Here is a 15,264-nt window from a genome sequence, read left to right as displayed (position 1 = left end):
TAGCTACTAACTGCTTGCAGTCACAAAAATGCAATGTTGGATAAAACCAGAATTTTAACATCCATTTTATGGAGACGGGTGCACATTAGGTTATGATCAACTACACAGAAAGCAGATTATTAGTCGGAAAGGACCAAAATGGAAATATCTCTATTGACTGCTTGCATTCTAAATTAATCAAGAAAAGCAGCTATGACAGATTCTGTGCCCACACCTTGTTTAAAGCAAATGTGTGCATTATCTAGCAAATTATTTATGTAAAGTGTTGATGCTGATCTATGACTGCATTCTCAGTGTATTTAAGGAAGGACTTTTGAAAAAATGGGCCAGTCGTTTGCGGGTAGTGAGATCCAAATTTGCCTTATTCAGAAAGGAAAGCCTCTTTCCATATCCTAGGTAAAATACCAGAAATTAGAGAGGCAGTAACTAGCTATCATAAGCATGATTCTAAAGAGGGTCTCAAAACTATTATTGATACAGCTAAGCAAACTGCATAAAGAGATCCAATTAGACAGCTTTTATACAGAACTTTGAAAAAGTCTCAAAGTCGTGTAAACTAAAGTGACTGATGAGAACACTTGGAACCACTTTGTTTTAAGCAAAAGATGCAACTTTTGGGAACAGAGTTTTGCGCTTATACATTAAAAAGAACAGACTGGTTTTAGGCAGGACTAATTCTGCCAGCTGTTCACTTTTTTTTTGGGGGGGGGGGGGGGGGTTGGATCGATGAAAATATCCTGGAGGACAACCCTGAATTCATCAACTAGTGTGAATATCTCTTTCAATATAATGGAGGCCAAGACTATCCTATGACAGATATATGCCAGAATCGTCCTGTTTCATCTACGTTTTGTAATATCCTGCTTGCGTATAACAGGCAGATTTAGAGTCAACTGCATACATTTTGCACCTATTTGTCAACACTGCATATTTTTTCTGCTTCTGCTAAAAAGAAATGGAATAAAGACTCCAACTGAAGTTAATATGTTTGAAGGTAGACTTCTTTAAAGGAGGTTTGCAAATCTACAGCCAATAATAAACTAATGTGAATATAATTATGCAGAACTTCGTGACTGGTAGAGGTGATGGATTGTTTTGAAAACGAAAGCTTCAGGCTGATATATTTTCCAGCTTGTAGTTTGCATATTGTCAGTGAGGCTTTATTTATAGACAGTTGTCTTTGAAAGAAGCATGAGATACAGTAATGAATGGTCGGAAGAAGTATAACGGGTGACTAAGTTTGAAAAAGGTCATTAGAATAATATATGTCAATTAGCAGGTGTCTTTTTCTGTAGGAAGTTGATTTAAGTAAGGTATTGAGCTGATGGATGAAAATAATTCTAGTGTCTTTTCTAGACATGAGGTTCCTTAACAATGCTAAGTATCATTATCTAGCATCAAGTGAGTTATTTAAGCCTGTGAGGTTAGCAGGGATATTTAAAAGGGCCTATACACTAGCTGTAGATCTCAAGTCGAATGTTTGGGAAATGAACATTAAATTAATATTGCCCACCTGGCATAACATGGTGGCTCTTAAAAGGGAGGTTCTTGCTCAAGTATTTAGAGGTTGGGTGACATTCTTAGACAATGTGAGAAGATGAATTACATCTTCTGAGTTTTTCTACGAAATGAAAGTTCATAATTAAACCAGAACTCCGCTGTCCTAACAGATCAGGTCAAGGGAAATAGGATCAATAGACTGCCTGCTGCAGGATTCTGTCTGGATACCATTAAACACTATCATGCTCAACCTCATCCAAACATGAATATTTAGGGGACACTCCTTAGGGCAGTGCCACAGATCTCCACCCTACCAGCAGCAGGAGGTCAGTAGAAGTCTACATTAAAAGAAATTCTAATGTTTCATGATTACTCCAGATAATGAGTGGATGCATACAACCAATGTGGATTAAAGGAGGGAGCAATGTCATGTGAATTCCCCTACAGATAGTCACACGTTTGGAAAAGCCTTACCGAAGTGAGACTATCAGATTTTTTCATCATGACCAGCAATTGCAGCAAGCACTGAATGTTAGAAATCAAGCAGCATGCTTTCCATACTGGCACATGAAACTGAAAACTATTGCTTACCAAAAATCCCTCAGTATCCTTGACTCTCTTGATGTAGCTGTGGTCAAGCAGTCATGCTTACTCCGACAAGATAACACGTTATAATACTTGATTGGAGAGTGACAATCAGTTATATATCGCTTTAAAAATGAATGTGTATGTTATATGCAATTACTCAGTTTGAACAGTTAAAATGATGAATAGTTGTGAAAACTGACGCATATACAGAGCCAGAGATATGATACCAAATAGTTGTTACAAAATGTACTGTAATACACAACAAATTTGTAGCTACCATCTATGCCTTGAACATGTTCCTCTTATTATCTGGGAAGGATATGATGATTAATAATCATTGGTTTAAACTGCAGGAATGCTAATGACATTGGAAAATCATTATATTATCTTTTGATCTAGACAAAACACAAAAGGCCTTATTACGACCCTGGCAGTCATGAGACCGCCAGGGCCCCGGTGGAGGTCGGATCACCGCCAAAGCAGCAGTTCGGCCTCCATATTACGACCCTGGCAGAGCCACCAAGGTTCGACCGCCGACACCGCCAGCCTGGTGGTGCCGGCGGTCTCAATCCGCTAGGGCAGCGCTGCCCTGGGGATTACGAGTCCTCTTTCTGCCAGCCTTTGCATGGTGGTAGACCCGCCATGCAAAGGCTAGCGGGAAGAGGGTGGCCGGGGCCCCATGAGGGCTCCTGCACTGCCCATGCACTTGGCAGGGCAGTGCAGGGCTCCCATTGACAGCCCCGTTGTGCTTTTCACTGCCCGAATTACAGGCAGTGAAAAGCGCGACGGGTGCTGACGCACTGCCACATTGCTCAATGTTAAGGCCCTGTTCCTCTCTGGGCCAGCGGGCGAGAAAGTGGTTTTCGCCAGTCGGCCCAGCGGGGAACTCGCAATAAGGCCGGCAGGCAGAAGACCGGTGTGGTGGTCTTCCGTGCAAACGACTTTGGCCACCGCCCACCAAACTCATAATGAGGGCCAATATGTTCTTCTGCCACTGTAGGGAACGTCAAATATAATACTGATTAAATAAAATTAAATAAAGTGTTCAGTCAATAAAAAGGGATTACTAGACTTTGTGGTGGGAGTTCTTCCGAGTACATCATTGTCTAAAAGACCCCCTTTCCTCAAGGTCTTCAAGTTGGAGCCATAATGCAGATACAACTGTCTACCACTTGAAAACTGACTGGTCATGCCCTGGAAAACAAGAGTGTTCTTGTTCCATGCAGTCAAAATTCAGGAAGCCAGAAAGACTTAAACTATTTTCTAAGAAAAGGCCTGTCCCAATGTAGGAAGCTGCCTCTCTATATGATGCACTAAAAATAAGTACACCAAGCAGTGTCCAATGGATCCCCATTTGGTTTGCAGAGGCAAAAGTGGATAGGACTAATGCTCTATTTTGTGGTAGTGTGGGAGAGCAATTAGGCTTATCAGAGGGTAATGTTAAAATGTGTTGTACTTACAGAGGTAATTAATGAGACACACACTCAAAGAATAAATCAGAGACATAATTAGAAAAATAACACTTCTTTTTATATATGTTTCAAACCCAAGAACTTCGTAATCGGGTAAGCATTTTTTCAAGCATAAATACTTTTCAGTTTTAAAAATGAACACTTCATGCAGTCCTCAGAGTTCGTCAATGTTAACCTATGCGGGAAAACAATGTTCAGAAAACACAGGATTACCAACGACTTATGAGGCAACTCTCAGACAGTTAAGGTAAGTACTAACCACTGATCAGAACACCACCGGCTGGTCACCTCAGGAAGCATTGGAGAGACCGGGTGCAGAGGAGCAGTTTGGCATTGGGTACCCAATGGTTTCCTCTGGGAGTTTGGTCCTCGTGGCTGCAGGCCCTAGGTAGGAAGTCAGTCGGGGGCAACAAACAGGCAGGCAGTGGTGGGGACGAAGGTGCACTCCATCCGGGAGCACTTGGGGTCAGGGGGTCCTGTTTGTTGATGCTGCAGGTGTCATTTGGGAGCCCACCTGGGGAGGGAGGGGGTGGGGGGGAGGTTAAGGGGGAATGGGTACCCAGGGTGGACTTGAGCTCCGGGGAACTGAGGACTTTGTTGGCACCAGTGACCCATCTCAGATAGGGTCAGGGGTGATGGGTGCAGTGGTTGCTGGAGGTGTCAGGCTTTCTCTCACCAAAAGGCAGTGGGAGAGGTGGCCTGCGTGCAGAAACTGCAAGTGACTTTTTTTGGGGAAGGGTCAGAGTCCAAGATGGGCAGGACCACACTGGACTTGGACTCTGGACAGCTGGGGAACCTTGCTGGCACCGTTGGTTGGCTTCACCTTGGATCGTGGATGTTGGGTACAGAGGTCAGAGGTCACTTCGGAGTACCGGAGGCTGCAGAGTCCTTTCTAGAGACTTTGTTGCAAAGCCGAGCTCCTGCTCATGGGAGTCTTGAATCTTTATGGAAGGCAGGCAGTCCCCTCCAGGGATTCTTGGAGGCTCAGCTGCAGGATGAGTCTTCTTTCTCAGCAGAGTCATTCGAGGTCAGCACGCAGGCAGGTGGGGATGATTCCAAGTCAGCTGCTGCTTCTTTTCCTCTTCTGCAGGTGCAACTCTTCTCTGGCCTTTGCTTCTTAGGTTATCAGGATCTGAGTTCACGGGTTCAGGGGTGCCACCTAAATACTCAATTTAGGGGCATTACAGGGAGTGCCAGGTGGCAGCCAATGAATGGGCTGCCTACCTTTGGGTGACTACACCCTTTCTATGACCACTTCCGCTAGGAAGTGGGAATAACCCTAACCCTAACCCTAGAAGCCTAATTCCTTTCAAACAAGATGGAGGAATTTGAAAAGTGGTGTCCACTTCAGCTCATCCACCTTAGGGGTGGGTCTGGCATGAAGTGGGCACACCTCCTAATTTGCCTAATTTTCATACCTGTGCTGCTGTCAAACATGGGGTCGGGGGAGGGTCATGTGCACCATCTGGAGAGACCTGGGTTGCATTACAAAGGCGGCTAGGCCTTTGAAGCTTCCCACCCTGGAATGTCTATCCTGTCTGGGTGAGGGGATAAAACCTGTCTAGTGCAGGCTTTCATCTCTGGCCCTCGATGGCGCTGGCTCTCACCTTTGGGGGGCCAGAAACGCATCTATGGTGGCAGAACTGGTCAGGACCAGTCAGTCAACACACTAGTAGCTGGTACGTTTTTAGGGGCATCTCTAAGGTGCCCTCTGGGTGCAGTTATTAATAAACCCTCATTAGTATCAGTGAGGGTTTATTAATCTGAGACGTTTGTTACCAAACATCCCTATAATCAGAGAAGCTATCATGTAGCTGGGGAATTCGTAACGACCAGTGTCCAGCACAGGCAATTAAAATGGCTGCCCTGGTCACTTACTATGCTGTTCCAGCTCCATGGATGGGTGAGGTGAGTTATTGAAAGCCAACAAGGTGATGGATTGTCCGATGGAGAATGGTGTAACTACTGTGGGCAGGAATGCCGCTTTTGCCTGGAGGACAAATATATTCTTAACGGACAATGTGTATGGTTGTTGGACAGGTAGGGCTTGGAGTTCACTCACTTGCCTTGCAGATGTAATGGCGATCAGAAATACAGTTTGATGGTTAACAAGCATAGAGGGTAGGTTCAAGGTGAGTGCATCTTACACAAGTTAGATCCACATTACAGTTCCACTGCGGCATCACAAAATGTGTTGGCAGGGACACGTGGATTAACCCTTTCAAAAAGTGCAACATATCAGTGGTCTGAAAAGTAATGGCTGCTCTGGCAAATGTTGAAAGGGGCTCAAAGATGACTTATCTGTTGCCAAAGCAAGGCCCTACCGGGCTAAAGACAGACAGAACAACAGGATGTGAGACAACTTTACGTTTAACGGTTGGATATTCCGGAGGTACACCAGCCAACAAATTTCTCCCAGCGTCTTGCAAATCGTGTTTTGGTGGATGGAAGCCTAGTTGCCAGGATTACACAAATTACCCCAGGAATGGGTATCAAAAACCTTCAACTGTCCCCACACATTCACCATTCACAGATATGTAGGTGGTGCAAGCTTGGATGCAGGACCCCGGCCCTGATGTTGTGACTGGAGGTTCTCCCAAAAGGGCATCCTCTTCTGAGGACAAATGCTCATAGCCAGATGTTCTGGGTACCACACACTTCATACCCAGTCCAGAGCCATTAGGACCATGTCTAGTTTGATCTTCTACAGTACACTAGGCAGGAGAGGTAAGGGAAGAACGGCACACTGGAGTCATGGGCCCAAGTTGAGGTGAAAGGAGAGAACTGCTGTAGGTACATCAACTTGCAAAATGGTGAACATTGTCAATCAATCAATCAGTATTTGTAAAGCGTGGCTACTCACCTGTGAGGGTCTCAAGGCGCTGGGAGGGGGGGGCAGAGAGAGGGAGGGGAAGGGAGGGACCTCATCCGAAGAGCCACATCTTGAGGTTCTTCCTGAAGATGGTGAGCGACGGGCTTTGTCTGAGGTGCCGGGGGAGGTTGTTCCAGCTCTTTGCTGCAGTATAGGTGAAAGATCGTCCTCCGGCAGTGGTTTTGCAGATGCGAGGGACGGTGGCCATGGCCATCTGGGCGGAGCGAAGGGATCTGGCAGGAGTGTGTAAGGAGATGCAGAGGTTCAGGTAGGCTGGTCTTCCATCGTGTATGGCCTTGTACGTGTAGGTGAGAAGCTTGAAGGTGATTCGCTCCTCGACCAGTAGCCAGTGAAGGGTCCTCAGGCATTGAGAGATGTGCTCTCAGTGAGGGAGGTCCAGAATGAGTCTGGCGGCAGCGTTCTGGATGACTTGAAGTTTTTTGATGTTCCTAGTTGAGGTGTGTTCTCTGTGGTGGCGAATAGATCGAGCCAAGGTTCAACTCCAACTGCAGCTCCAATTTGTGGTCAGCTAGGTTTGTGTGACTTGGATAGGTGCTAGGAAGTCTGGGAAATGCCCCGATTGATTAGACATATCAAGGCATAAAACCTCCATGTCCCCCACTTTGCCTTGTTTGTTGCAATATCACATGGCGGTTGATAATCTACACCTGTTCTCTGTGATGGTCAAGAGGAATGCAGTCAATGCCAAGCAAATCGCTCGCAACTCCATCAGGCTGATACAAAGGCAAGCCTCAGCCAGAGACCAGAGTCCTCTGATCTCCATCTCTCCCGGTAGCCTGCCTAACTCAGTCAAGGTGCAGCCTTCAGGACCGATAGCTCTGGTTGGGGGAGGTGTCTGCTGCTGGTCCGATTGAAGTTGAGCAACCACCACTGCAGGTCTTTCACTGTCTACTCCAACACATGGATGGACTCAGAGGTCAATGATTGAAACATCAGGATCATAGCCTGAATTACCTTGACTCACTGAGGCAAAGGGAAGGTTCGGAAAAGCACTATGTTCAGGGTGGGTCCAATGGAGAGAACTGTTGGGAAGGAAGCAGGTGTGACTTTGACACGTTGCTGGAAAAGCCCAAAGAAGACAAAGGTCGGCCCTCATCTGGAGATGATTTACAACCGTGTGAGGTTGAGACCCTTTTAGTAGCCAGTCATCGATCCACAGATGGGCTACAAGCACCACAATCACCTTGGTGAAAACACGAGGTGCACTGGTAAGTTAAAAAGGAAGCAAGGTGAACTAATGGTACTCTTGGCCTACCAGAAACCGCAAGTAGCATCTGTGTGAGCGCAGGGCGGGGATGTGTAAATAAGCATCTTGTAAATCCAATGCTTCCATCGTCTTATGGGTTGAACGCAGACACAACTTGGGCCAATGTGAGCATTTTATTTTTTTGGGAGAATGAAGTTCAAAGGGTGCATATCGAGGATGGGTCAGAGACCTCCAACCATTTCCAACACCAGCAAATAACAGGAGTAAAAGCCAGCCCTGATCTCTGGTGCCAGCATCCGTTCTATGTGTCCCTTGGCCAAGGGAACTCTAAAAAATCTTTGGAATATGGACTAGTGGTTCTCTGGGAGATGTTCTGATGTGAATGGCATAACTGGAGTATGTAACAGCAAAGAAACAGGGGTAAACATGTTCCATGATCTGGCATTCACACTCCCTCAGGTAGCATTCCAGCCCACTGTTCTTTTGCCCACCATGCCGCCCTAGATTAGACCCAGCATAGGCATATCAGTCTTGATCCTGCTCCAGGAGAAGAGTCCAGCTTGGACTGCCAAACCACACACTCCCCAAACCGGAACACAAGCACTCCAAGACCAGTTTCAGCCTGATTGGGCCTTTTTTGTTGGTTGAGGCTCAGTTCAAGCTGCACAGTGAGTGAGGGACCTAGGTCTTGCATACCCTTGACCACTTGGGGCGTTACAACAATCACACAAAAGGTGACAGGTGGAATGCTTGCAGTAAGTGTAATCTATGACTCAGAGTGGCATTCCAACCCATTGTGTTTTCTGCCAAAAAACAGTCTTGGGTTGTTTTCTATTCAGTGCTTAGACCCCAGGGCTGAGCTGCCCTACAATCTCTTAATTCACATATAAGAATATTCTCACAGAGGGAAACACTCAAACGTCCAATACAATATTCAATTTAGTTAATCACTTGTTATGTAAAACGTATTTTCCAATTTCCATAGTGTGAAGGCATAGTTATTCACCGTGTACCATCTAATAGGGAGACTTAAATGCCATGGATTAAAAATATACGATGGATCTTTATTTTTAATATCTTCCTTTTTAACACAGTGGATAACTGCGCCTCAATACTATAAACATTTAAAAATATGTTTGATATAATATGTAATTAACTAACTTGAACACTGGATTGGACTGATAAGTGCTTCTCTTCTCCGAGATTTTTCACATATCAGCAACACGTGAGATAGTCAGAAGAGGGTCAGCCATCTTAACCCTTTTCATTAATTGATGTAAGACATTTCGTCTGATCAATCTGTATGAATTAGCATGAGCAGAAATCATGCAGGATCAGACACACAATTTATTTCATCCTATTGATATGATAGATGCATTTGTTTCAAAATGTTGATATGATGTAACAATCATTGTAAGAAATAGAAAGTATATTTACTTCTAACACCAGTTCATCAGGATTAGCTACAATGAAGTTATTAAAAAAAAAAAACTTTTCTCATGGTTAGAACAGAAGAATACACAAGTACATAATCATCAAGATCAGTTAACTCCGTCTATCACAACAAATTATTTCAACTGTTCCATCCGGCACTGTGAAATTGAGCTAAAGCATTCTGCCCTAAACTAACTGTACCAAATATCTTTTTATTGATTTCGCTTAGTTTTCAACTAAAGATGGGCATGAATTACTGGGGACTTTTTTTTTATAAGGCTACATGCCCTCTAAAATATCAGGAGGTAAAAATCAGACTGTACTCCAAGGACTTTTGTGTAACTATATTCTTCTAACTAGTTTGTAGAAGAACATTCGTTTGTTAATGGTTACTGTCACTTTTCTTTACCAAAATCTATTTCCAACTGTATAGTGGAAGGAGCACTATCATTTTTTTTTTTTTTTACTGTTAGTGTAGAACAGTGTGGCCCAAGTGAGCATTACCTCTGGACCAGGTAATGGTCAGCACTCTGTAGTATCCAAAAGGTGACAGAAAACATTTAGGTAAAACTATATAAACAATGTGTTACTGAGACAGCCCGTAAGGTAAAAGCAATAATGATATCTTTGCTACTGACAATGTAGGCAAAATTGCGTTCAATGCTCAGCTCCTATCCTGAATTTTTTAATATGCATCTACTGAAGGAACCATTACCCTAGAGTAAGCTTAGGCTGAACGTGACCTTCTCCAGTTTTACAGTTCTTATAAATACAAGAATCAATTTTCATGGTAAAGAATGCAACAATAAGGATGCCCCAGAACACTGAAAAAGAGATTGGTCACTGAGCATTTAAAACTTATGATCCAACAAAATTGACCTGACTAGAGCTATTTTCAACATTTGATTTTGGAAGGGGTTTAACCACATTCTGATCAATCACAAAGTAGGTTTATCCGAGCCTAAACGGCTCTAGAATCAACTTGCAAACACAGGTGCAGCATAACAGCATCTTCTACTGAAACGTTTAGACTACATCTCCTAAATAAAAGAAAACGAACATCCAGTGACTGACAACTTGTCATACAACTATTCATATTTATCACTGCAGCAACTATTCTCACTGATATAGAATGCTAAATGTTTTCTGAATGATCCGAAATAGTAAGGCTACATTACAAATGTCATTATTGTGCCAGGTCTTGCTTGCCTTTGCAAATCTCCATATTGAGTATCTCTTCTTAAAGTTGGTCTGTCCAAATTGAGGTCAAAGACCAAAGTCAGCATCCAAAGTGCATGTTTGCACATACTGCATGAAGTCATATACCAAACGTTTATCTAGAGGAGGCTGATAGGACTCTGTGCAGATCCTCTAGACAAAACATGTGGACCCCATATAAACCGAAGTAGGAGGATTATAATCCATGGTAGTCCACAAACCTTATAACTATGTGTACTTTCCTTCTTGCGGTACCCAGTTGATAGTAAAACAGCAACCACTGAAATAAACAGAAGGCTTTAATAGTAAACATAACGTGAGAAAATATGCCTCGGTTGTGTGTGCAGTTTCAGCATAAAGTACTAAGATACTGACAGTCCTAGTTAATCGGGGGAACCAGAGGAACAGACTTTGGGAAACAAGCAGGCTTTCATGGAAGCAAAGCCTGGTTCAACTAGAAGGACTGAATACTCATCGTCCCACAGACTCGAGTTTGCTTGAACTTGCTACATGGCAGCAGTATTTCTGATAGTTTACAACAGCAGGACAGCAGATGGAGCAAAAAAATAGAATATACAGAACAACTGTTATAGGACTAGTGAAGCTTGGTGCAAAAATCACAGGCGGTCCTTACACAACATATGATACATGAAGAAACATAACAGACAAGTTATGGTTTATTAAAATTGCAGCCGGTAAACCCCGTCAAAGACTATATCAAATCATCCTTTAATCACTTTCTCACCGAACATTTAATGTGCGTCAAACACTGTGGTCCGACTAACTGTAGAAATCTAAAAGGGTCACTGTTTTAATAACAAGCTTACAATTTGTGTTTTGTCAACTTGGACTGAACAACAGAATGCACAAGTGTGATGTTAGATTGGTGTACTTATCTCCCCAATCAAACTCACTCATCATCACCAAACCTTTATATAAAAGCTACAATAACAATTTTCAGATGCTACAAGTCTACATCTGACCAAAGCAAGAGCAATTCAAAAGCTGAAATGACATCTCACCTTTCCGTCAACCAAAATGTCCCAATCTATAATATGCAGATAATTTTTTTTTTTTATGAGAAATCTCATACACTTAACATGATAAAGGATCACTGTGTGTTTAATCTTCCTACCTTCAAAGATGTCTGTACATCAGTAAAATGAAAGCAAAATTAGAAAACAAATATCAAAAACAGGACAAGGAAGAAATGAACACAAACAAAATATTCTTCTACAATAGTGTACACTATGTACAGCATATTTTATTTTTAAAATAAACATTTTTGGCACAGCACTGTTTCTAAAACTAGATTCATATTTAGCCCTTCAACATAATACATCTTTACAGCATTGCTTACATTTCAGACAAAAACTGCCAACAATAAGTCCCACGGAGTAAATTCAGTAAACCTGAAAGGCTTTTAATGCTTTTTGATAGCTAGAAATGCACCGTCGGATGATTGTTTTAGGTACAGGGACGTTTCGGTGCTCGTAAAACTGACTAATCATCGACATGAATGTTGTAGTCGTGCTCTCATGCTAGATTTACATCATAACTCACGCCGCTGTGCATCAATTTCTGAAATCAGCCTACAACACACTTTTAAGAACCAACGATAACGAACATATATGTTAATGAAATGGTCAGTCGGTAGCTGGAGCTCGAGCAACATATAAGTTTGGCCCTGTGCTCACATTTTCAATGTGAAAAAACATCTGCAACTAGTATCTCCATCAGAGTATTTTTGACACACTGTTCATACTTTGATTTACCAACAAAAAAAAGGCATTGTTAAATAGCGTATTGCATAGGGCTCATCACAAATCAGGTCACTGCTCTCAGTCTGCAAAAAGTCAGTGATATTAAATATTTTTTAGAACATCGTTGTGCTATTGCAATCTTTAGCCTCCACTGTTGATGTCTTTGGACGAAGTGTGGTCCTGAACTGCATCTATTTGAAGAGTATTAAGTAAATAGTATAGCTAATGATTTCAGCTTACATTTTATGGACAGTTTGTTGCATTCGTAAACAATAGGAAACATTTTTAAATAAAAATCAGGCCAGTCTTTCAAAAAGTACAACATATTCCTAGAAAGAAAAATCAGCCTCCGAACACTTGTTTTTTTTCCTGAACTTTCCATCACGTGGAACCGAGCTCTCAAGATTTCATGTTCATGCGTGACTATAGGCTGTGTGCGAGTACCTCGTCCAGTTTTTGTTTTGAATGGTATTCTGGGTCTTGTACTACCGTTTACCCAATCATACGATCCTTAACTGGATGGACTGTTCATGCGCGGACCTGGTAGGGTTTAGCCTTCTAAAGAAGTACTTAAACAAGAAGGTCTCACACTATTTTGCCTTGTGGATGGGTGGAGTTTGCAAAGTAAGCTTTTGACTCCAGTTCTGAGATAAGGTTGCCTCTGTTGGTAAAATACTAAATGTGGTATAGGTAACCAGCGAACCGCTGACAAGAAAGTAGCTATATAGCCCGATACAACACCGTCTATTTGATGCCATTGTAGCGTATGGACCTATAGCTGGAACCATTAATAAGGAAAAAACTCCATGTAACTCTCTTGGCCAGTACTCCCAATATCATGGCAGGAGTATTAATATGCAGTTTCACTTGAAGTCGTGCACGAGGGACTGCTCTTCCTCATACCCTATTTACCAAATGCGATTTGATCATTAATAGCTGTGAGGCAAACTCTTCACATTTTAAACTGTATACACCGAGTTCTGTTTTATCTCGCTGAATTCGACCGTGCTTCCACATTAGCAACCTTTCAGATACAGGAAACACGTATATTTGAGCTAATTGTAGATTCTGTTACAATTATTTCCAGTTGGGACAGCAATATTCCCTGGATGGTAAACGGGATAGCAGGTTCTGTAGTTTAAAGTGAGGAAGTTAATAGGCAGAGCATGCCGTTTTGTCTGCCCCAATAACTACTTCCGGAAGGCTATCACAACCTGACGCAGAGATCACGCACTCCCGCTTGGAGCCAGCCCCACTGCTGCCTGCTGTGAGGAGTGCAACTGCCAAACATGAAAAGCAGATGCAAAGGACTTGCCGAGCTGACTTCGTCCAGCAATTCCTATCCAAAAATCACTGCTGAGGTCCCGAGTGAGATGCTATTGCTGGGAAGCAGTGGCGTGCAAGCTGCGCCTGCTGCACGACTTGATATGCAACAATCATCAATCAGGTAACAAACCGCTGAGCCATTGAACGGAACGAGGACTAAGCATGCAGAGTAATCTGGCGTGAAGATTTATGACTTTCTGCACAGAAGTGAACGGTACTTAACTGCGCAGCTTACCAGTGGGATAAACAGATGTGATCTGCACCTGTGCCTAATGTATGCCTATTCATGCATCATCCTGGAGGACAGCAGACTAGTATTAGAGCGGTCCTAGAATGGGGAGACGGTGCAGTGCTCTAATGTAAATCGTAACTGGGATTACCACCCTGAAATTGCTATTCTGACTAAATTAAGTAGTTTATCATTTTACTTTGATATTTTAGTACTTTCTATTATAAAAGCACTGCACTGGGCTGGACAGATACATTGTTGTGGCAGGGTTACTGGTTGAGTTCAGAACTCTTGTCCCCTACACTACTTCCTTGAGAAGCTTTTGAATGCTCGCCTTAACTACAGTTAATCAAGTATGCAAAGAGTTATACTTAGCCCAGTTTGCAGAGCAATGGGAAAACAGATACCAGGACATCAGTGGCAAACAAACTCAGTCACCTCAGTCAGGGCCCAATAGTCTTTGTCTGCCCTGTTGCCCTCCACCCCACCCACAAATGCACTTCCTCACCCCTCAAATAGGGGACATTCATGAATCCCTTACCATCAGAAAATTGAATCCTATACATTATTCCCTATGTTGAGGGTCCTTACCAATCTCCTCTTTGCAATTTTCTATTTCTAACTGCAGCGTTTCTTCAATATTTTCTTTTAAACATTGTTCTGCTTGGATTTGTTCTTTCAAAAATAGAATTTCAGCTTTCAGTTTTTCTTCAAGGTGGTCTGCTGCGGTCCGAACACTAATGATGTCCTCCCGGTATTTTAATACAAGTTCATTAAGCTCCTATAATAAAAAAAGTGATAGACTTAAAACATAATTCACAAATGATCATTTGTACACAGCAACTGAAGCATATTTTAGAGGAGTGAATCATTGTTGAACTAATATCAATCTATGAACAGCATATATGCAAAAGCAGTGTTGCAAGTATCAACGCCATGTTTATTATGTTTCAACGTTCCCTCAACTCTCTAGCCATCACCAGCTTTGCCATTAACTGGTCCTCCTCTTATCTGCGAGTGTCCCCAGAACTCTAGCTCTGGAAGGCGAAGTGCCTGAGACAGGGACCTGTTACTGGGAGCATAGAGGATCCAACACCAAGGAGGGATAAGCCATACAGTTTACAGTGCAGTCAGGTCACAAGCACCTTAATTGAGATTTAGGATGGGACTAGAGTGTGGAAGTTCTGAAGGTTCAGGCTCTGCTGAATCTGGTGCATTATAACCCAGTGTTTTCAATGGCCTATAATGGGCATGAATGTAACAAGGCAAGGTCAGCAAATTGTAGTATAATACCCAATATGTTTGAGTCTCCTGCATTTAGAAGTTCTGACGACTGTAGATAAAGATTTGGGCTGGGCCTGTGAGAACATTTTTGGTACTGCTAGATATGACAATGGCTGGGGCAATGCGTACTAAGACAGGCAGCAACAAGATACTTGACAATGAGAAGTTTATAAGTAGCTGCCTGATGGCACTTTTTAAAAACTTACTCTCAAACCAGGGGATGGAAACAAAATGAAGAAACAATATGAAGATACATGATGCAGCAGAAAATAAGTCGTGGGAAGGGAAATAAAAAAAGACGATTGGAAAACATCAGAAGAAACAGGTTCACCATCCAATGATCTGCAATG

At 42.8% G+C, this 15,264-nt stretch overlaps 1 protein-coding gene across 3 annotated transcripts in view; it reads right to left on the bottom strand.

Moving 5' to 3' along the window:
- Positions 1-15,264, bottom strand: part of RABEP1 (rabaptin, RAB GTPase binding effector protein 1) — a 749,444-nt gene that overhangs the window by 150,779 nt on the left and 583,401 nt on the right. For all 3 annotated transcript variants that reach the window (XM_069226667.1, XM_069226669.1, XM_069226668.1), the window contains exon 14: positions 14,222-14,411. In XM_069226667.1, coding sequence (XP_069082768.1) covers positions 14,222-14,411 — 190 coding nt within the window. The remainder of the gene's footprint in view (positions 1-14,221; positions 14,412-15,264) is intronic.

This window comes from Pleurodeles waltl, chromosome 3_2 (assembly GCF_031143425.1).
Source record: "Pleurodeles waltl isolate 20211129_DDA chromosome 3_2, aPleWal1.hap1.20221129, whole genome shotgun sequence".
In the NCBI taxonomy this organism is placed as follows: Eukaryota; Metazoa; Chordata; class Amphibia; order Caudata; family Salamandridae; genus Pleurodeles; species Pleurodeles waltl.
Note: the sequence above shows the minus strand (reverse complement) of the source record. Positions and strands in the feature narration are given on the sequence as shown.